The sequence below is a fragment of the Cetorhinus maximus genome, chromosome 38, assembly GCF_964194155.1.
Source record: "Cetorhinus maximus chromosome 38, sCetMax3.hap1.1, whole genome shotgun sequence".
In the NCBI taxonomy this organism is placed as follows: Eukaryota; Metazoa; Chordata; class Chondrichthyes; order Lamniformes; family Cetorhinidae; genus Cetorhinus; species Cetorhinus maximus.
The window spans coordinates 1,012,561-1,037,072 of record NC_135916.1 but is presented as its reverse complement, the minus strand read 5'-3'; the positions used below and the strand labels follow the sequence as shown (position 1 = coordinate 1,037,072).

The 24,512-nt window shown below is 41.9% G+C and overlaps 4 protein-coding genes across 4 annotated transcripts; all 4 read right to left on the bottom strand.

Annotated features, from left to right (window-relative positions):
• Positions 1-7,817: 7,817 nt before the first annotated feature.
• Positions 7,818-8,228, bottom strand: LOC144672359 (histone H3). Its single transcript, XM_078534205.1, has one exon. The coding sequence runs from the start codon at positions 8,226-8,228 to the stop codon at positions 7,818-7,820; it is 411 nt and encodes a 136-aa protein (XP_078390331.1).
• A 1,330-nt stretch (positions 8,229-9,558) lies between these two features.
• LOC144672495 (histone H4) lies at positions 9,559-9,870 on the bottom strand. Its single transcript, XM_078534339.1, has one exon. The coding sequence runs from the start codon at positions 9,868-9,870 to the stop codon at positions 9,559-9,561; it is 312 nt and encodes a 103-aa protein (XP_078390465.1).
• Positions 9,871-10,759: 889 nt separating this feature from the next.
• Positions 10,760-11,416, bottom strand: LOC144672484 (histone H1-like). Its single transcript, XM_078534328.1, has one exon. It carries the CDS (start codon positions 11,414-11,416, stop codon positions 10,760-10,762), a length of 657 nt encoding a protein of 218 aa, XP_078390454.1.
• Positions 11,417-23,440: 12,024 nt separating this feature from the next.
• LOC144672362 (histone H3) lies at positions 23,441-23,851 on the bottom strand. Its single transcript, XM_078534208.1, has one exon. It carries the CDS (start codon positions 23,849-23,851, stop codon positions 23,441-23,443), a length of 411 nt encoding a protein of 136 aa, XP_078390334.1.
• Positions 23,852-24,512: the final 661 nt, after the last annotated feature.

The window sequence follows — 24,512 nt, the reverse complement described above, 5'->3', positions numbered from 1 at the left end:
GAAGGTGGTGGTGAGCTGCTTTCTTGAACTCCTGCTGTCCACGTGGTGTAGGTACACCCACACTGCTGTTAGGGAGGCAGTTCCAAAATTTTTCCCCAGCGACAGTGAAGGAACGGGATATATTTCCAAGTCAGGATCGTGCAGTGACTTGGAGTGGAAATTCTAGCTGGAGGTGTTCCCATCTACCTTCAGGGTCGACAGGGCTGAATTTAGTCATTTTTGTTTCCGGTGCCTCAGTCAGTGTCGGGTGGTCCATCTGATTCCATTCCATTTTTGTGACTTTTTAGCAGTTTATTACAAGTGAGTGGCCAAGTGGGTCTAACACAACACCACATGTAGACCAGACTAAGTAAGGACAACAGGTTTCCGGCATTGGTCAACCAGGTGGGTTCTTACAACATTCGACAATGGTCACCATTATTCTTTTAATTCCAGATTTTTATTGAATTCACAATCCGCCAAACCTCGGCAGGATTCGAACCCGGGTCCCCAGAGTATTACCCTAGGTCTTTGGATTAATAGTGACAACAATGACAACATCACAACACCATCGCCTCCCCCTGATAATGATAAAGTACATATTCATTAAGACAGACACACATACACATCACGTGCCAGGTCAATATACTCACTAATAGTTATATCAACAGATCTCTACAAAGAAGATAGGTTAAACCTTAACTGACAAAGCAGATATTGACAAGTACGGCAAATAACATTACAGCACTGTCATAGGAGAGACTGACAGATACAGAAGAAACCTGAATTCCCATGACAGGGGCAGATGCTTACATTGTAAAACCACAGACACATACCAGCGATAGAGAGGTGTAGAATAAAATCAAGTTTCCCATAACAGAATTTTAAAAATAGGAAGAAAATGGATACCCAGAAAGCAGACGTTGATAGCTACGCTAAAATCACACATGAACATGCATCAAAATCTGTAGGTTTGGGTTGAGGGGTTGGGGGGAGGGAGCGAATGGTCCATGCTCACACACTAAATTGAAAGCTGCAATGTGAACATCACAATCAAGTAATACAGGCTGACATGTTTACAGCAAAACCGACCATGACCTACAAGGTGCATACAGACCTGGAGGAAAGACAATACTCACATACAAGAATATGATAAGCATAGGGCACATTCTCATTCTGGGGACTGAAAGCAAATAATTAAATTCTCATTCATTTAAAATAGCCTAAGTGTTTCAACATATTTTTTTTCCATGCTCATATTTCTGACCCTGAGCCAAACAACAGGAAAATGAATCAAACTGACATATCACAGAATTACAGATACAGAATAAAATCTGCACATCTATATACCAGTAACTGAGAGTTAAGTAGTAAAATTTGCTTTACATGTCAGCAACAGTGAATGCAAAATGCATCCTCACATGTCAGGCACTGGCAGGTGCAGAGTAATAGCCACAAGTGCATTACAGAGAGTTAAATACCCAGAGTAAAGCTGTACGGCTCACAAAAAAATATCTGCACTGAATAGTAATAGTATTGAAACACCTCAAAAGTGCAACATGATGTATGTTGATAACTCCAATATCATTGCGCTGTCTGACTGCCTGTAATGACCATATTGAATTGATTGTAATATTCATTGATTGTATAGAAGCAACTCTTGATCCATGTGTAAAAGTTGAATCTGATTGCACTTTTTGTGATGGCGATTTAGAAATGTTCTTTCAGATAATTTTTGAATAAAGTATATATTTTTTTAAAAAACCCATAATTAATTCCAAACATCTATAAAAGAAAAAAGTCACACAGCAGCAAATAACTAGGTGCATTTTAAAATCCCCATTCATAGACAGGTAAAGAATAAGACTCATAGTAACATGTTAAAAAGTGACAGATACAGGCTGAACTGACATTCGCATAGCATTCTATGTAAAGTGCAGAAAAAATAAATTTCTTCCTTTCTAGAAACATGCACATGTGCACACACGCACACCAAATTCTACGTTGAAACCCTGTCAGAATAGAAGTGAAACATATTTGTCAGACATTGGCAGGTGATCAGTGATGCCATATTCACTTGTTGGAAATTAACACGTACAGGGGGAGGAAGAAACACCAACAATGCAGGAAATACTCAGCAAGGAAGCCAACACCTGTGGAGACAGGATGAGAGTGAACATCACAGTTCAATGACCTTTTCTGATATCAGAATTTTCAGGTGGAGGGTAATTCAGCTCTTGTCTCCACAGATGTTGTCTGGCCTGCTCAGTATTCCCAGCAATTGTGTTTCCTTTTTCTTGAGATTTCAAGAATCCACCTGTAGATATTTTGTTTTTGCTTTTGCTACAGATTATAAACATTCCTTCATGTCAAAATCTGACAATTGCAAAGCAAATCCCATATTCAGGCACCAAATTAAACAGATTCTGATCAAAAAGGATCGTTCACCTCATTAGAAAGAGACAATAACAGAATGGAATATATCACTCCTATAACAGAGATATCAATCCCAAACAGAAACAAATCAGGACTGATTAAAATCCACAATCGTAGATCAGATACTGAAATTCACAGTAAATGCAGAGTCTCATTAAAAATGCTAACTTTAACAAAAGTAAAAATCATGCTCACATCAGAGGCTAGAAACGAGCAGACAATTTCAGTACCAGAATCTCATATCTAAAAGGGTCAGGTGCAGGTAAAATGTGCACTTCCATACCAGAAGCCGAATATTACAACTTAAAGCCAAGGCTATCCTAAGAGAAAGGCTAAAACAGGATATGTACAAAATTAGCCTTTAACACCATGCCAGATACTTGTGAGTGCCAGTCAATGTGCACAAGTACATATTGAAAAATGACAGATAGAGAGAAAAGTCCATTCACACATAAGAGAGACAAAAGGAGCATAAACAGGCACACACACCCACACACAAGGACAGGCGCACACACACAGACAAGCGCATACACAGACAGGCACGCAAAGAGACAGACAGGCGCACACACACAGGGAGGCACACACACCCACACACAAGGACAGGCGCACACACACACACACACACACACCCCCCCGCACACACACAGACAGGCGCACACACACAGACAGGCGCACACACACACACAGACAGGCGCACACACACAGACAGGCGCACACACACAGACAGGCTCACACACAGTTCAACAATCACACAATGACATAACTTTACTGAGAGAATCTGAGTAAATCTTAGAATTTCTTTACAAGAGACGAATGATTAAAGAATATATGTGACACATACAGAAAAAAAATCTGAAACATTTATGGTATTTCCTCATTTTCATGTCAGAGACCGGGAATAAGACTCAAACACATGTTTACATTTTAAAAACTGAAAAAAAAAGTGTATATTCACATTAACTTAGCAGACACGTAACAAAACAGTCAAATGCCAAGTAAGCCCAACACACACATTCAAACTCACATGCCACAAACTGACAGATAGAGGGAGAAAAAAAAGTCACTTGCAAGTAATGAAGTGCTACAAAGTAATGCTCATACACCAGATATTCACAGGGACAGTGTAACACCAGCACTCACTTACCAGTAACTGACAGGTACCATGGCAAAGTCACATTTTAGCCTCTGAGAAATTAATAAATACAACTGGAGGAGAAAAACTAATCATACTCACATACCTGAAAATGCACACAATTATACAGAAATTACACTCATTATCTAAAAGAAAACTGGAAAATAGAGAATGAAACACATCTTATGCTAAAAAAAAAGACATGGATGGATTTTTTAAAAAGTCATTCACTCACAACAAATTAACGTGCAGTGTAATTGCAAATACAGCCTGAGAGTTACAGACCAACATCACACTTCCATTCCAGAGAAAAAAATATATTTGATACAAGTTAAAATACCTAAATGTATCCCAGTGACTTTACATGCAATTCATAGAATTAATTGCAGAAAAGAAGGGGATCCTAATTCAAATAAGATGACAAAATAATCTTATCACCCATGTGTTATGAAAGTGAAATTCAGCCTCATTTTTAAAAATGGAAACATTACTCAAATAATAGTACAGGCCTGCAAATTAATAAATTAATATGGAGTGGAAACAATAGTAAACATAAAATGGTTGAAAGGATCAATTTAAAAAGAAGTGAACAAATCTCAGCTCACAAACAATGCTATGCATTGACAGATGAGGCTAGTAACTAAGGTGGATACATAATAGTGATAACTATAAAAGTTATAACATAAGCAAGATGAAAAGTGATCTTGTTCCAACACAAGGTAGGTGCAGCATCGCTCACAGAGAACAGAGATGCTGCCAGGTCATTATGTCCACTGTCACAAATAAATAATCATTCATTCCCACACTGTTTCAAAGGGAAGAGACAACTGTTCAATCCAAGAGACAAACAGATCCGGTGAGTCTTCATTAACTTGCTTTATATATCCATCTAGCATCTAATCCAGCAGAATATCAAAGGATTAACAGAATACACAACAAATATCATATTCACTCTTTCATTCTCATCAGATATTATTTAACTGCTCTTAGCCAGAACAGAAAATAAGATAGCTCACTGTAAGGTACTTAATAAAATGCAAAGCAGTGCCTCAGAATTTAGACAGGGCTATATATTTCATAGCAGTCTAACAAAATATTCACCAGGATGTTGCCTGGGATGAAACATTGAAGTTATGAAGAGAGGTTGGATAGGCTTGGGTTGTTTTCGTTGGAGCAGAGAAGACTGAGGGGCGACCTGATCGAGGTGTACAAGATTATGAGGGGCATGGACAGGGTGGATAGGGAGCAGCTGTTCCCCTTGGCTGAAGAGTCAGTCACGAGGGGGCGTAAGTTCAAGGTGAGGGGCAAGAGGTTTATGAAGGATGTGAGGAACAAATTTTTACCCAGAGGGTGGTGACGGTTTGGAATGCGCTGCCTGGGAGGGTGGTGGAGGCGGGTTGCCTCACATCCTTTAAAATGTACTTGGATGAGCACTTGGCACATCATCACATTCAAGGCTATGGGCCAAGTGCTGGTAAATGGGATTAGGTAGGTAGGTCAGGTGCTTCTCACGTGTTGTTGCAGACTCGATGGGCTGAAGGACCTCTTCTGCACTGTGTGATTCTGTGATTCTATGAAAAGCTCTGCATGAATAAAGGTACAATGGTAATTCCTTGACTACAAACTGCATCAATTACAGGTGAGGCTATATAGTTGATTGAAGGGGATGTAGCTATTCACAATTGTTTTCACAGAGCTACAAATTGAGTACCATTCTTGAACTCCGATGCAACTGCAGAATATAACCTATGGCTATAACATTGGTAGAACCCATGTTATAGGTTAAACCAAAAATGGGCAGACATGTTCAATACAACATTCAAACATGACAGGGGAGACAGAATATTATCCCCAATTCACACTCATTGAGTGTCACAGAATGGTAGGCCCATCAATCTTATCCAAAAACATTTTCAGATTGCAAGACAATCCATTCCTTTCACAAGAGTGGAGTCTTAGCATTAAATCTGTGCATTTCAATCAGCTGTATATGTGAAGCTAAGAATGTACCCAGATGCCCCACAGAACAACATATTAAATTCCACACCAAAGATCTCATACAATATCTGAAATAAAGGTAAAATATAATTTTAATGAATACAGACCTTAATACACAACACGTGCCATATCAATATTCTCACTAAGAATCATAATGTAAGTTCTCTGAACACTTCTTGTTAACCCTTAGCACTTACTCTTGGAAAGCACCAAGGCTGAAAGATAAATAATGAACCCCACATTCACTTAGCCTACCTGAAACTGAAGTATACCAAAATAATCTCATTCATATAGAATCATAGAGGCCATAACATTATAGAAATAACTCCACAAACACATACCTTACCGGACGCTGTCATGTACAATTTAATCCCAAAATCATGCATTGTACTAGGCACTGAAAGACATGCAGAGAGTGGCACATTCCCATGCAATAGCAGATGCAGGGATAATTTGAATGAATCACACTCACTGTCAGCTAAATGAGTGAATACACACTCCATCAATTTAAGGGACTAATAAATATAGAGCAAGAAACTAACAATATATTGGGAAGCAATGCATTATTCAACCACATACAGAGTAGCAGGGAATTAAATGGAGAGCAGGAGCCACAGACATACACAAATCTTTTTAGAAAAGTCTTAAGGACGCAGAGCCAAAAACCCAGAATGACATAAAATTGCCCAGATTGACTGACACACAAAAAAATATTGCTCTCAAACAGCTTGGCTGGATCCGTATCAACTTCATTCTCACATTTAGTTCCAGATATTGACAGATTCAGATGGAATCCCTCTCTCACGGATAGTACCAGAAAATATTGCAGATAGAATGAATGCACTCTTCCATGCATAGCAGTACAGAGTCCTACACAGAGGGCAAAATGTATTCCTCCACATACAATACAACACACTGGTGGGTACAGGATTAATTCAACTCTATCACAGTATTCAACTAAGTGAAAACACATAATAAAACACACAATTCATCAATTCTTAACAGATATGGTGAAAGAAAAAAAACGAATTCAATGCCCACAGTGTCCAAAATTTACATTTAGAGTATTAATTCTGCAGCCATTTCCAGAACCACAACAGGCACATAACAAAGGTTAGCAAGATTCATACACAGCACCAGAGGCTGATACATACAGAAGGAATATGACACTTATACACAGTCAACAACTGATAAGTCCTGATTAAAATCCATGTTCACATGCTACATTAAAAAGTTGAAAAGTGAGCATCATATTCAAAGAATGGACAATGATATACAAGGTGCAGAGAGTCCTAACAAAAGCCCATATTCACATGCCAGAATATGTTGAACATAGACTAAGAGGACTGGAAAAACGGTCCGAGATTAAACCCGAATGGATTCCGGATTTTAATAGCCAATTTGGGGCTTGTGATCAAATATGATATAGTGCAATAAGGGAGACCAATCTTTTAAACTATGGAAATGACTGTGTTATATGTTAAGGCAATATTCTGTATCAAATTAATTATTCGTTTTACACACGTTTAGGCGGGCTTTTCAATGTTCAATAAAACAAAGGCTCGGTTCCTGCAAAATTGGCGCCTTTAATTTCTGCTTCATGTCAGATACATGAAACTCCGCACTCAAAAGTCAGAAACTAACAGATACAGGTAAACTGCAGGATGTCAAAAAGTTGGAGAGAATTGGGTGAATCGCGCATTGTTATAATTTAAAAAGGGAATTAGCTATTACGATTTTTGTGCCGTATTTTTTTGGCGGTCTTGCAAATTTGAAATATATAATGGGTTGGTAACTGACGATTTGGCGCCATTACTTTCGGACGTCAACCACGTGACGTCTCCACGTTGGTGAATCATGCAGGGATCTGATTGGTAATAGGAAGAACATTAGCAGCTGTAATAAAATGGACCAATAAGCATTGACCGCACCGCCATTCCTTCCGAAGGTATAAAATAAGTGAATGCGTGGATCCTCCACATTGGTCACTCAAACAGAGATGTGATTGATAATGTGCAGAAGCCAATGGGATGTGTGTTTTCCTCAATTGTCACTACTTGGGAAAACGTTCCTGGAATAATAAAATAACCGTCTTTCCAAAGCCCATCAAAGGCAGCAAAGGAAAGGTATAGGGTGAAAAAAAATGGAAATTATATGCAGAAGAGGTGGCGTCTTTTAACAATAGATCGCAGCTCTTTCTCTGACCGACTTGGTGGCTCTTAAAAGAGCCTTTCTGGTTCTCGGGGTAAGTCTAGAGTCGGGTAGGGTGAGTCTAGGCGCGCTCCCCGCGGATGCGGCGGGCCAGCTGGATGTCCTTGGGCATGATGGTGACTCGCTTGGCGTGGATGGCGCACAGGTTGGTGTCCTCAAAGAGCCCCACCAGGTAAGCCTCGCTGGCCTCCTGCAGGGCCATGACGGCCGAGCTCTGGAAGCGCAGGTCGGTCTTGAAGTCCTGAGCGATCTCTCGCACCAGGCGCTGGAAGGGCAGTTTGCGGATCAGCAGCTCGGTGGATTTCTGGTAGCGGCGGATCTCCCGCAGAGCCACAGTGCCGGGCCTGTAGCGATGGGGCTTCTTGACGCCGCCCGTGGCTGGAGCGCTTTTGCGGGCAGCTTTGGTAGCCAGCTGCTTGCGGGGAGCTTTCCCTCCGGTCGACTTGCGCGCTGTCTGCTTGGTCCTGGCCATGATAACAAACGCTGTGGAACACAGACTCTGAGAATGATCAAGCCGCTCTGTGTCTGTCTATTTAAGACATGTCCGTCACCTCCCTCCTGTCCTGATTGGATGCAGCGCAATCCCGCCGAGAAATTTGAAAAGAGCAGCGGGGCTGCATGGATTTCTGGGCCCTGATTGGTGGAGCAGAAACTGACAGTTCATCAATTTCAAAATGCCCGCCAATTTCAGAGGGACGAGTAACTGAAATTAAAATAAACCTAGTTTGAATGCTGATAACATCAATCTGAATGGACAAATATCACAATGTCTCTATGTTCGCGAGACCCATTTTCGTCCCAGCTCCGACTTCCTGCTTTCGAACACGGATGAAATTCTCATTCATTCCCTGATCGGTTTACAGCAGGCTGGTATAAAGCTTCTATTGATGGGCGGAATTCTGGACTCCCATATAAACCTGATCAACGTTATCGGTTAATTCAGGTCAAAGCCCTATAGATGTTATAGAGAGAATGGCTTGGCTCTTGTTTCTAGTGTTTTATGGCTGGGGGAGGCGATGTGTGTGGGCGGATTGCGCACCCTTTCTGTAAATCAAGTTTATCTCTTAAGTTTATATATTTGAACTATCTTACACAACGTGCGTAAATGTATCTTCACAGTCCAAACCATGCAGCAAAATCAGATCTTCCACATCCTTCCGTCCGTCCTGGGTTGCAGAATCGAGGTGATTAAGTGTAGTCACATTTTTCAATCAGCCTCTCAATATTCGCCTTACATTCCCGTTTAAATTCGGGTTATTTCATTGATCGCCCTGATACAGGCCAGAGTAAAGTTGTTCATTGCTTCCTGGAACCAGACAACATGCAGCATGGATACAGGCTGATCCATTTAAAGCTGGTATACTGGTACCTCCCAGACCCTGTCATGTCTCAAAGACCCAGGAACAGATGGCGCAGAAAAAAGACAGGGTAATAATGGGGCGATGAAGCGAGAATGATGGGTCCCAAAATAGTTACTCCTGATTAAAGTGTCAGAAATGATGGCCTTTATCTTGTGAACTCGGTGTTAGTTTGGGAGCTGTCGTGTTCCTCAGCCAGGCTGGGAATCGATTTTCTGGAGGTTGAAAGGAAGTGAATTCCTGAAAACCGAACGAAATTAAACCATGAAACCTTGTGCAACTCACTATAGAATACCGAATGGAGAATGCGCAGATGAAAAAGATGTTTTTATGAACTACATCTCGCTTTCCCTCTCCCGCTCTGAGGTCACTGCTCTCAATGTGAGGTTGTGGGCGGCTCTTAGAAGAGCCTTTGGATTTTGTTATAGAGTCGGGTCGATTTGTTTAGCCGCCGAATCCATAGAGAGTGCGGCCCTGGCGTTTCAGAGCGTACACCACATCCATGGCGGTGACCGTCTTCCGCTTGGCGTGCTCGGTGTAGGTGACAGCATCCCTGATCACATTCTCCAGGAAAACCTTCAGCACCCCGCGGGTCTCCTCGTAGATCAGGCCCGAAATGCGCTTGACACCGCCACGGCGAGCCAGGCGGCGGATGGCTGGTTTGGTGATGCCCTGGATGTTATCGCGAAGCACTTTGCGGTGCCGCTTTGCTCCGCCTTTCCCCAGTCCTTTGCCTCCTTTCCCTCGGCCAGACATGATGCTTCTTCAGTCAAATCGCTGCTGAATGAGTGAGGAGCTGCTTCACGTTCCGCTTTTATACAGCCCGCCCCGACCTGACTGAGGAAGAGAGAGAGAGAGAGAGAGAGAGTGTGTGTGTGAAAGGCGGGGCGGGAGAGACTGAGTGACAGACAGAACAACCTCTTTGTTAAACCAGCTCTTCCTCCTGCCTGCCCGAAATACATTTATTTATCAAATTCTGAAGAGAATTGAACAAAGAGCTTTAAACGTAACTGAAATACTTCAACATCATTAACCAGCTAGCTCGAAAATCGAATTTATTAAATCCAATCCTCTCAGTAATATCCCCCCCTCGATACTGCAATTCTATTAAGCGTCAAATGTTTACGTCTATTTCAATCCCTCTCCTATTCTATACCAACACAACTCTAGACTCGCCCCCGACCTCTCCCCTCCACAATGAAATAAAGGGATTGAGAAATTCCCTAACATCTCTTCCAACAGAATTAGAGAAACAACAGTAATGGGCCTTAGTTGTGAGGCGGAATTTTGAGCGATGCTCACTCCATTGCAGACTCTCACCCTGAAAATGTGAATAAAGAAAAGATAAACATTGAATGCACTGGGACACATCCCGGATAGGGAGCTGTAAGGATATCCCTGTGTTTTATTGCACAGTGCGGGGGGGGACGGGTGGAGAGTGTGTCAATGACTGAGCGGGAAAATGGGATTTAAGTGGAAGGATAAAGAAACATTTCCATCTGAAATCAGCTCCCAGCTCCGAGACAGGGATCAAATGATTAGGAGATCAGCTCTTTCATGTGAAATGTGCGCGGCTCTGAAAAGAGCCTTAGGCTTTAGAGGTTTACAATTTGCTTGGGATGTTTCCCTTCTTTTCTGTCTTTGCTTATCTCCCTTTGGGCTTGGCCCTCGCTATCGCCACTTTTTTGACGCCCGTCACCTTCTTGGCCGGAGACTTTTTCTTGGGGGATGCTTTCTTCACCGGCTTTTTGGGAGTTGCCGCCTTCTTGGCTGTTTTCTTGGCCGCTGCTTTCTTCGCTGGGGATTTCTTGGCCGCTGCTTTCTTGACTGGAGATTTCTTGGCCGTTGCTTTCTTGACTGGAGTTTTTTTGGCCGCTGCTTTCTTTGCTGTCACCTTCTTGGCTGCCGCTTTCTTCACTGGAGATTTCTTGCCAGCTGCTGCCTTCGCCTTCTTTCCCACTTTCCCCTGGGTTGTGTTCTTAGGGACTTTGAAGGAGCCCGAGGCGCCCGTGCCCTTGACCTGAACCAGGAAGCCATTCTTCACATTCCTCTTGATGCTTTGCTTGATCTGGGAGCCGAGTTTCTCCACATCCACCCCATTGCCGCGCAGCGCCTTCTTGATCGCGGGCAGCGACATCCCCTTGCGATCGCTGCAATCCGCCACAACCTTGAGGATCTGCTCGCCCAGCTTGGGACCGGCTGCACTGCTCCGGGGAGCCGCCTTCTTCTTCTTCTTGGGAGACTTGACCTGGGCGGCGGGAGCGGCTGGAGGAGCCGTTTCGGCGGCTGCAGTATCGGTCATGTTCCGGGACTCTGCACAAAAGTGTCTCTGTCAATGTGAACGGGCTGAGAAATGAAGCCGCTGGTGGCGGCACTGAGCAACTTAAAGGCAGCGAGCGGACGGGGCGGAGACAGGCTGCTGTCAGCTCCAGGCTGCTGCTGCCTCTCTGTGTTTTTCTCTCCTCACAAACTCCCCAATTCCATGGAAATTCCGGCTCTCCAGTGTCCCAGACTAAATCCTTCTTATCTCTGACATTGTAATGTTTGCTGTCGAAAAGATTTGACGCGAATTGAAGACTCGAGTTTCGATTAAAACCGGATTTACTGCGGCTCCTTCACCCGATCTCTGACATGTCCTCTACTTTTCGACTGAAATCTAGATAACAACAAAGAAATTGTCTTTAAATCTCACTTTGGCGTCAAGCTGGGGAAAAGAGGGAACTTATGAATAGAAAATATTTTTAGTTTAGGCAAGCAGAACTCGGAAATCTCATGATCAGAACGGACACACAAACACAGTTTCATTCCTCTGACTCTCCCGCCCAGTTCCAACACTCTCTTACACAATGTTCACATCTACATGTTTACAGGGAACAGCGGTCAATAATGTGAAGCTCTCAGGCGTGAATTCCTCCCCTTTTTCGTACTTTGCTCCCTTTCCTTTGAAGAATATTGTCGATTGTAAACTCAGCGAACGTTTAGCTCTCTGTGGCATGGGAGCCGTAGATGGTCTCATTCGCAGATTGGTGTTTAACAGCGAGGTTGAGTGTGTTGGGCTACAGGAAGATATAGATGGGATGGTCAAATGGGCAGATAAGAGGCAGATGGAGTTTTACCGTGAAAAGTGTGAGGTGATACACTTTGGAAGGAGTAATTTGACAAGGAAGTATTCAATGAACGGCATGACACTAGGAAGTTCTGAGGAACAAAGAGACCTTGGCGTGTGTGTCCCTAGATCTCTGAAGGCGCTGGGGCATGTTAGTGGGGTGGGGGAAAGTCATATGGGACACTTGCCTTAATCAATCGAGGCATAGATTACAAAAGTAGGGAGGTCATGTTGGAGTTGTATAGAACCTTGGTGAGGCTACAGCTGGAGTACAATCTGGTGGCCACATTATAGGAAGGATGTGATTGCACTGGAGTGGGTGCAGAGCATATTCACCAGGATGTTGCCTGGTATGAAACATTTAGGTTATGAATAGAGGTTGGATAGTCTAGTGTTGTTTACGTTGGAGCAGAGAAGACTGATGGGCGACCTGATCGTGGTGTACAAGATTATGAGGGGCATATACAGTATGGATAGGGAGCAGGTGTTCCCCTTATTTGAAGGGTCAGTCAAAAGGGGGTATATGTTCAAGGTGAGGGGCAGGTGGTTCATGGCGACTGTGAGGAATAACTTTTTTTTAACCCAGCGGGTGGTGACAGTCTGGAATGCACTGCCTTGGAGGGTGGTGGAGCCGGGTTTCCTCACATCCTTTTAAAAGTACCTGGATGAGCACTTGGCACGTCATAACATTCAAGCCTATGGGCTAAGTGCTGGTAAATGTGATTAAGTAGGTAGGTCAGGTGTTTCTCACGTGTCAGTGCAGACTCGATGGGCCGAAGGGCCTCTTCTGCACTGTGTGTGATTCTGTGATATATGATTTCACGCTATTGTCTGAAAAGCTCACATCAAGATGTTTATTTCTGATGACAATACAAATTAACTGCTCCCGGTCCCTCCAAACTTCCCTGTTTATGTTGCTCCTACTGAACTGACGGGTCAAAATTTCACAGTTTGCAATGTACCCCAATCTCAACAACCAGAGCGGGCCAGTTATATATGAACACAAATTCGCGCATAGTCAAGTTCCTGACAATGAAAGGGCTTTTCAGAGCTCGCTTCGATTTTTGATTGGAGATGAACCGATGAAATAAAAGCAAAATAGTGCAGGTGTTGGAAATCTGAAAAACAAAAATAGCTGGAAAAACTCAGCAGCTCTGAGAGCCTCTGTGGAGAGGAAGACAGAGTCAACTTTTCGAGTCAGTGTGACTCTCCTTCGGGTGAAATCAATTTTGAAATCAGATCAAATGTCAGGCCTGAATTTCCGAGAGGAGAAGGAACAGTGACATTCTGACTCATAACACTGGGGGAGTGTTCACATTGCCAGTGTATATTGACCTATCATTAACATTATTAACTTGCACAGCACCAGAAGTCGCGAGATAGGGGGGAGAGGGAGCAAGATTGAAGGAGATAGAAGGAGCAAGGGAGGGAGAGGCAGAGAAATCGGTCTCTCTATTGCTACCACGTGTCAATATAGCAATGAGTGGCCCTCATATCTATCATCGGATAGAGGCATACAGATCATCAGTATTTCAATAGAATATAAAAATATGAGAATTAATAATTTTGTCCCAAACATCCTTTAGAACCAGAGAGGGATATAATTCTCTTGAAATTATTCAGTGAATTTTCCTGACTAGATTCCAGAAATGATGCTGTTGACTGATGAGGGAATCATAAACAAGTTGAACTTTTAATCATTGGAAATTAGAAGATTGAGAGTTTTCCTTTTTGAAAGACCGAAGATGCTGAACCTGATCGGGAAAACTAATTTAAAACTGACAGACCCACAGAGGTGAGAGATGACGTGATTCAGCTCCAGCTAATACTGGGCCAGAGGCAGACACATTTCTATCACACACACAGAAGTAATGCCAGTGGGTGAGGTGAATAGTATCCGAAATGTAATGATCCATAACCTCTGGAGCTCTCTGTAAACTTTGGATAAAAAATGTTCGAATTGACACTCAGTGACTGAGAGGTTCAAACTGATTTTATTAAACAGTGATTTTAAGACCAGACATTAACTTCTGCCTGGTCACAGCAAACACATAGATTCACTGGGCGGATTGATTTGCTAAACCTGTGAATGAACAGCAAAGATGCTGCAGGGAGCGATATCAGTTTGAGCTTCATACAGGAGTCGTCCACCTGCCTGAAACTCTGCCCGTTCCACACAGACCCATTGTGATGCTCAAGCTGGAGAACATTGACTGAGGGGAGGAGCAAATGACGTTTGTTCTGTGACGTCTCTTCCAGAGAAGCGCGTGCGCATTGTTGCCCTCCTTCAGTTTCCCCATACATGACTAGAAGAGCGCATGCGCCCAGTGAGCGGGAGATCTTTGTTTCAAACAGATAGAAATGGAAATCTTAGGGCCCGGGTAAGCGAATAAACAGCGTTCTGATTCCAGCAGGTCGCCGGTTTGTCAGTGTGGACACAGAAATCATCATTGACTCGGGGTAAGTTCAGGGAGAACCGGGGGCTGTTTGTAAGAGGCGGAGCGGAGCGCAAACGTGTTCAGGAACTTGGAGTGAGCGGTTGAACGGGGAGAGTCCTTTATGGGGCTGTGTGTGGCCCTGCTGAGGGAGACAGAACTTGAGGAAGCTGCAATTGAAAACTATTGGGATTTTCTCTCCTCAAACCTGTAATGCATATTCCAAGTATAGCTGCTGATTCATGCAACTTGTCGGCATTTGGACAGTGAACAGTCGAAACAGGCAGAGAGTAAGGAGGAGAGAAACCATGTAGGGGACACGTATTGGAGGCACCAGCTATTAAGATATAAACATTTTAGCACCGGCTAGGAGCAGGATATTGAAATCTGAACTGTCTTTGTTTCCTCGGGGAGTGTCACCCTTGGAGCCATACAGATGTGGATTGTTTCTGAGTGTCACTCAATTGCTTGATAACTACCAAAGCAGGTTGCTGACGTGGAATCAGACACTGTAGTTTTTATTGTTTCGTTATGTTTTGCATTTAGATATATATTTTTTTATTTATTGTCAGTTGAAATATTACGTTGACCTATTGTCTTTCAATGTCCTCTGCTGATTTTGAGTTATAAGACTTTTGTTTCTTCCCCCAGGCAAATCAATGAAAGGATCAATTTCAAGCTGATGATATCCCAGGAAAAATAAAAGTCTAGCCACCTCTTTCTAACTGACAGCAGGTACGATGTTACTCCGAGAGTGCAGAGATACAGACAGAACATCAGCTCCACCATCACCGAGAACAGAAATAGTCAGGCTCAAATTGATCTCAAAACTAGGTACAAATGCTCCATCCAATGGTCAGACACTCAGGGGAGGTGGAATAATTTTACCACAGTACACTCCTACTCAGTACTGCTTAATTGCAGGTCCACCAATTGCAGTCAACAATCACAGCCATTATCAGATTGAAGGGCAGCCCTTTCATGTCACAAGAGTAGAACATCGCCTGTAATTTAAATACCAGGTATTAAAGCTGATTGAAATTTACAGAATTAATCCTTGAGTGCACCCAGCATTCATAAAGCAACACCATAAATTCAACACCAAAGATCCTATATAATATCTTTTTTAAAATTCATTCACGGGATGTGGCTTTGCTGGCTGTGCCACCATTTAGTTGCCCTTGAGAAGGTGGTGGTGAGCTGCTTTCTTGAACCCCTGCTGTCCACGTGGTGTAGGTACACCCACAGTGCTGTTAGGGAGTCAATTCCAAATTTTTTCCCCAGCAACAGTGAAGGAACAGGATATATTTCCAAGTCAGGATGGTGGAGTGACTTGGAGTGGAAATTCTAGCTGGAGGTGTTCCCATCTACCCTCAGGGTCAACAGGGCTGAGTTTAGTCGTTTTTGTTTCCGGAGCCTCACTCAATGTCGGGTGGTCCATCTGATTCCATTCCATTTTTGTGACTTTTTAGCAGTTTATTACAACTGTGTGGCCAAGTGGGTCTAACACAACACCGCATGTCGGCCAGACCAGGTAAGGACAACAGGTTTCCTGCATTAGTGCACCAGATGGATTCTTACAAGAATCGACAATGGTCACCATTATTCTTTTAATTCCAGATTTTTATTGATTTCAGAATCCGCCAAACCTCGGCAGGATTCAAAACCGTGTCCCCAGAGTATTACCCTAGGTCTTTGGATTAATAGCCCAATGACAACATCACCACACCATCGCCTCCCCTGATAATGATAAAGTACATATTCATTAAGACAGACACACATACACATCACGTGCCAGAGCAATATTCTCACTAATAGTTATATCAACAGATCTCTACAAACAAGAAAGCTTAAACCTTAACTGACAAAGCAGATATTGACAAGTACAGCAAATAACGTTTCACCGCTCTCATAGGAGAGACTGACAGATACAGAAGAAACCTGAATTCCCATGACAGGGGCAGATGCTTACATTGTAAAACCACAGACACATACCAGCGATAGAGAGGTGCAGAATAAAATCATTTTTTCCACATCAGAATTTTCAAAATAAGAAGAAAATGGGTACCCAGAAAGCAGACGTTGATAGCTACGGTAAAATCACACATGAACATGCATCAAAATCTGTAGCTTTGGGTTGAAGGGTTGGGAGGAGGGAACGAATGGTCTATGCTCACACACTAAATTGAAAGCTGCAATGTGAACATCACACTCAAGTAATACAGGCTGACATGTTCACGGCAAAACCGACAATGACCTACAAGGTGCATACAGACCTGGAGGAAAGACAATACTCACCTACAAGAATATGATAAGCATAGGCCACATTCTCATGCCGGGGATTGAAAGGAAATAATTAAATTCTCATTCATTTAAAATAGCCTAAGAGTTTCAACATATTTATTTTTCCATGATCATACTTCTGACCCTGACCCAAACAACAGGAAAATGAATCAAACTGACATATCACAGAATTACTGATACAGAATAAAATCTGCACATCTATATACCAGTAACTGAGAGTTAAGTAGTAAAATATGCATTACATGTCAGCAACAGTGAATGCAAAATGCATCCTCACATGTCAGTCACTGGCAGCTGCAGAGTAATAGCCACAAGTGCATTACAGAGAGTTAAATACCCAGAGTAAAGCTGTACTGCTCACAAAAAATATCTGCATTGAATAGTAATAGCACTGTAACACCTCAAATGTGCAACATGATGTATGTTGATAACTCCAATATCATTGCGCTGTCTGACTGTCTGTAATGACCATATTGAAATGATTGTAATATTCATTGAATGTATTGAAGCATCTCGTGATCCATGTCTAAAAGTTGAATCTGTTTTCACTTCTTGTGATGGCGATTTAGAAATTTTCTTTCAGATGTTTTATAAATAAAGTATATATATTTTTTAAAAACCCATAATTAATTCCAAACATGTATAAAAGAAATCAGTCACACAGCAGCAAATAACTTGGTGCATTTTAAAATCCCCATTCACAGACAGGTAAACAATAAGACTCATAGTAACATGTTAAAAAGTGACAGATACAGGGGGAACTGACATTCGCATAGCATTCTATGAAAAGTGCAGAAAAAAAAAATTTCTACCATTCTAGAAACATGCACATGTGCACACATGCACACCAAATTCTACGTTGAAACCCTGTCAGAATAGAAGTGAAACATATTTGTCAGACATTGGCAGGTGCACAGTGATGCCATATTCACTTGTTGGAAATTAACACGTACAAGGGTAGGAAGAAACACCAACAATGCAGGAAATACTCAGCAAGGAAGCCAGCACCTGTTCAGAAAGGCTGAGAGTGAACATGACAGTTCAATGACCTTTTCTGATGTCAGAATTTTCAGGTGGAGGGTAATTCAGCTCCTGACTCCACAGATGTTGTCTGGCCTGCTCAGTATTTCCAGCAATTGTGTTTCCTTTTTCTTGAGATTTCAAGCATCCACCTGTAGATATTTTGTTTTTGCTTTTGCTACAGATTATAAACATTCCTTCATGTCAAAATCTGACAATTGCAAAGGAAATCCCATATTCAGGCACCAAAATTAAACAGATTCTGATCAAAAAGGATCGTTCACCTCATTAGAAAGTGACAATAACAGAATGGAATATATCACTCCTATAACAGAGATATCAATCCCAAACAGAAACAAATCAGGACTGATTAAAATCCACAATCGTAGATCAGATACTGAAATTCACAGTAAATGCAGAGTCTCATTAAAAATGCTAACTTTAACAAAAGTAAAAATGCTCACATCAGAGGCTAGAAACGAGCAGACAATTTGAATACCACACTCTCATATCTGAAAGGGTCAGGTACGGGTAACATGCACACTTCCATACCAGAAGCTGAATATTACAACTTAAAGCCAAGGCTATCCTAAGGGAAAAGCTAAAACTGGATATGTACAAAATGTACCTTTACCAGCATGCCAGATACTTGTGAGTGCCAGTCAATGTGCACATGTACATATTGAAAAATGACAGATAGAGAGAAAAGTCCATTCACACATAAGATAGACAAAAGGAGCATAAACAGGCACACACACCCACACACACACCCACACACACACAGACAGGTGCACACACACAGACAGGCTTACACACAGTTCAATAATCACACAATTTCATAACATTACTAAGAGAATCTGAGTAAATCTTAGAATTTCTTTACAAGAGAAGAATGATTAAAGAATATTTGTGACACATCCAGAATAAAAAACTGAAACATTTATGGTATTTCCTAATTTTCATGCCAGAGATTGGGAATCAGTCTCAAATACATGTTTACATGTTAAAAACTGAAAAAGAAAGAGTGTAAATTCACATTAACTTACCAGACACGTAACAAAACTGTCAAATGCCAAGTAAGAGCAACACACATATTCACATTCACATGCCACAAAGAGGGAGAAAAAAAAGTCACTTGCAAGTAATGAAGTGCTACAAAGTAATGCTCATACAACAGATATTCACAGGGACAGTGTAACACTAGCACTCACTTACCAGTAACTGACAGGCACCATGTCAAAATCACATTTTGGCATCTTAGAAATTAATAAATACAACAGGAGAATAAAAACTAATCATACTCACATACCTGAAAATGCACACAATTATACAGAACTTACACTCATTTATAAAACAAAACTGTAAAATAGAGAATGAAACACATCTTATGCTAAAAAAAAAAATGACATGGGTGGATTTTCTAAACAGTCAGTCACTCACAGCAAAAATTAACGTGCAGTGTAATTACAAACAAATCCTGAGAGTTACAGACCAACTTCACACTTCCATTCCAGCGAAAATAATATATTTGATACAGGTTAAAATACCTAAATGGATCCCAGTGACTTTACATGCAATTCATAGAATTAATTGCAGCAAAGAAGGGGGATCCCAATTCCAATAAGATGACAAAATAATCTTTTCACCCATATGTTATGAAAGTGAAATTCAGCATCATTTTTAAAAATGGAAACATTACTCAAATAATAGTACAGGCCTGCAAATTAATAAATTAATATGCAGTGGAAACAATGGTACACATAAAATGGTTGAAATGATCAATTTAAAAAGAAGTGAACAAATCTCAGCTCACAAACAATGCTATGCATCGACAGATGAGGCTAGTAACTAAGGTGGATACATAATAGTGACAACTATAAAAGTTATAACATAAGCAAGATGAAAAGTGAGCTTGTTCCAACACAAGATACTTGCAGCATCGTTCACAGAGAACAGAGATGCTGCCAGGTCATTATGTCCACTGTCACGAGTAAATAATTATTCATTCCCACACTGTTTCAAAGGGAAGAGACAACTGTTCAATCCAAAAGACAAACTGCTCCGGAGAGTCTTAATATGGTTTATATTTCCATCTACCATATAATCCAGCAGACCAATCAAAGGATTAAAAGAAAACACAACAAATATCATACTCTCTCTTTCATTCTCATCAGATATTACTTAAATCTTCTTAGCCAGAACAGAAAAAAGATAGCTCACTGTACGTTACTTAATAAATTGCAATGCAGTACCTCAGAATTTAGTCAGGGCTATATATTTCATAGCAGTCTAAGAAAATATTCACCAGGATGTTGCCTGGGATGAAACATTTAAGTTATGAAGAGAGGTTGAATAGTCTTGGGTTGTTTTCGTTGGAGCAGAGAAGGCTGAGGGGCGACCTGAGCGAGGTGTGCAAGATTATGAGAGGCATGTGCAGGGTGGATAGGGAGCAGCTGTTCCCCTTGGCTGAAGAGTCAGTCACAAGGGGGCGTAAGTTCAAGGTGAGCGGCAAGAGGTTTATGAAGGATGTGAGGAACAAATTTTTACCCAGAGGGTGGTGGCGGTTTGGAATGCGCTGCCTGGGAGGGTGGTGGAGGTGTGTTGCCTCACATCCTTTAAAAAGTACTTGGATGAGCACTTGGCACATCATCACATTCAAGGCTAAGGGGCCAAGTGCTGATAAATGGGATTAGGTAGGTAGGTCAGCTGTTTCTCACGTGTTGTTGCAGTCTCGATGGGCTGAAGGACCTCATCTGCACTGTGTGATTCTGTGATTCTATGAAAAGCTCTGCATGAATAAAGGTACAATGGTAATTCCTTGACTACAAACTGCATCAATTACATTTGAGGCTATATAGTTGATTGAAGGTGATGTAGCTATTCACAATTGTTTTCACAGAGCTACAGATTGAGTACCATTTTTGAACTCCTATGCAACTACAGAATATAACTTATGGCTATAACATTGGTAGAACCCATGTTATAGGTTAAACCAAAAATGGGCAGACATGTTCAATACAACATTCAAACACGACAGGGGAGACAGAATATGATCCCCAATTCAAACTCAATGAGTGTCACAGAATGGTAGGCCCATCAATCCTGGCCCAAAACTTTTTCAGATTGAAAGACAATCCATTCCTTTCACAAGAGTGGAGTCTTAGCATTAAATCTGTGCATTTCAATCAGCTGTATATGTGAAGCTAAGAATGTACCCAGACGCCACGCAGAGGAACATATTAAATTACACACCAAAGATCTCATACAATATCTGAAATAAAGGTAAAATATAATTTTAATGAATACAGACCTTAATACACAACATGTGCCATATCAATATTCTCACTAAGAATCATAATGTAAGTTCTCTGAACATTTCTTGTTTACCCTTAGTACTTACTCTTGGAAAGCACCAAGGCTGAAAGATAAATAATGAACCCCACATTCACTTAGCCTACCTGAAACTGAAGGATACCAAAATAATCTCATTCATATAGAATCATAGAGGCCATAACATCATAGAAATAACTCCACAAACACATACCTTACCCGACGCTGTCATGTACAATTTAATCCCAAAATCATGCATTGTACTAGGCACTGAAAGACATGCAGAGAGTGGCACATTCCCATGCAATAGCAGATGCAGGGATAATTTGAATGAATCACACTCACTGTCAGCTAAATGAGTGAATACACACTCCATCAATTTAAGGGACTAATAAATATAGAGCAAGAAACTAACAATATATTTGGAAGCAATGCATTATTCAACCACATATAGAGTAGCAGGGAATTAAATGGAGAGCAGGAGCCACAGACATACACAAATCTTTTTAGAAAAGTCTTAAGGACGCAGAGCCAAAAACCCACAATGACATAAAATTGCCCAGATTGACTGACACACAAAAAAATATTGTTCTCAAACAGCTTGGCTGGATCCGTATCAACTTCATTCTCACATTTAGTTCCAGATATTGATAGATTCAGATGGAATCCCTCTCTCACGGATAGTACCAGAAAATATTGCAGATAGAATGAATGCACTCTTCCATACATAGCAGGTACAGAGTACTACACAGAGGGCAAAATGTATTCATCCACATACAATGCAACACACTGGTGGGTACAGGATTAATTCAACTCTATCACAGTATTCAAGTAACTGAAAACACTTAATAAAACACACAACTCATCAATTCTTAACAGATATGGTGAAAGAAAAAAACGAATTCAATGCCCACAGGGTCCAAAATTTACATTTAGAGTATTAATTCTGCAGCCATATACAGAACCACAACAGGCACATAACAAAGGTTAGCAACATTCATACACAGCACCAGAGGCTGATACATACAGAATGAATATGACACTTATACACAGTCAACAACTGATAAGTCCTGATTAAAATCCATGTTCGCATGCTACATTAAAAAGTTGAAAAGTGAGCATCATATTCAAAGAACGGACAATGATATACAAGGTGCAGAGAGTCCTAACAAAAGCCCATATTCACATGCCAGAATATGTTGAACAAAGAGAAAGAGGACTGGAAAAAAGGTCCGAGATTAAACCCGAATGGATTCCGGATCTTAAAAGCGAATTTGGGGCTTGTGACCAAATATGATATAGTGCAGTAAGGGAGACCAATCTTTTAAAAAATGGAAATGACTGTGTTATATGTTAAGGCAATATTCTGTATCAAATTAATTATTCGTTTTACACACGTTTCGTCGGGCTTTTCAATGTTCAATAAAACAAAGGCTCGGTTCCTGCAAAATTGGCGCTTTAATTTCTGCTTCATGTCAGAGACATGAAACTCCGCACTCAAAAGTCAGAAACTAACAGATACAGGTAAGCTGCAGGATGTCCAAAAGATGGAAAGAGTTGGGTGAATCGTGCATTGTTATAATTTAAAAAGGGAATTAGCTATTACGATTTCAGTGCGGTCTTTCCAAATTTGAAATATATAATGGGTTAGTAACTGACGATTTCGCGCCATTACTTTAGGAAGTCAACCACGTGACGTCTCCACGTTGGTGAATCAAGCAGAGATCTGATTGGTAATATAAAGGAACATTACCAGCTGTAATAAAATGGACCAATAAGCATTGATCGCACCGCCATTCCTCCCAAAGGTATAAGATAAGTCAATGCGTGGACCCTCCACATTGGTCACTCAAACAGAGATGTAACTGATAACGTGCAGAAGCCAATGGGATGTGTGTTTTCCTCAATTGTCACTACTTGGGAAAACGTTCCTGGAATAATAAAATAACCGTCTTTCAAATGTTCTCCAAAGCCCAACAAATGTAGCAAAGGAAAGGTATAGGGTGAAATACAATGAAAATTATATGCAGAAGAGGTGGCGTCTTTTAACAATAGATCGCAGCTCTTTCTCTGACCGACTTGGTGGCTCTTAAAAGAGCCTTTGTTGCACATGGTGCTGGGGGTCGGGTTTTTAGGCGCGCTCCCCGCGGATGCGGCGGGCCAGCTGGATGTCCTTGGGCATGATGGTGACTCGCTTGGCGTGGATGGCGCACAGGTTGGTGTCCTCAAAGAGCCCCACCAGGTAAGCCTCGCTGGCCTCCTGCAGGGCCATGACGGCCGAGCTCTGGAAGCGCAGGTCGGTCTTGAAGTCCTGAGCGATCTCTCGCACCAGGCGCTGGAAGGGCAGTTTGCGGATCAGCAGCTCGGTGGATTTCTGGTAGCGGCGGATCTCCCGCAGAGCCACAGTGCCGGGCCTGTAGCGATGGGGCTTCTTGACGCCGCCCGTGGCTGGAGCGCTCTTGCGGGCAGCTTTGGTAGCCAGCTGCTTGCGGGGAGCTTTCCCTCCGGTCGACTTGCGCGCTGTCTGCTTGGTCCTGGCCATGATAACAAACGCTGTGGAACACAGACTCTGAGAATGATCAAGCCGCTCTGTGTCTGTCTATTTAAGACATGTCCGTCACCTCCCTCCTGTCCTGATTGGATGCAGCGCAATCCCGCCGAGAAATTTGAAAAGAGCAGCGGGCTGCATGGATTCCTGGGCCCTGATTGGTGGAGCAGAAACTGACAGTTCATCAATTTCACAATGCCCGCCAATTTCAAAGGGACGAGTAACTGACATTAAAATAAACCTAGTTTGAAGGCAGATAAAATCAATCTGAATGGACAAATATCACAAGGTCTCAATGTTTGCGAGCCCCATTTCGGTCCCAGCTCCGACTTCCGGCTTCTGAACGTGGATTAAATTCTCATTCATTCCCTGATCGGTTTACAGCAGGCTGGAATAAAACTCCTATTGATGGGCGGAATTTTGGGTCTCACATTTAAAACTGATCAACCTTATCGGTTTATTCATGTCAAAGCCCTATAGATGTTATAGAGAGAATGGCTTGGCTCTTGTTTCTAGTGTTTTATGGCTGGGGGAGGCGATGTGGGTGGGCGGATTGCGCACCCTTTCTGTAAATCAAGTTAATATCTAAGTTTACATATTTGAACTATCTTCCACAATGTGCGTAAATGCATCTTCGCAGTCCAAACCATGCACC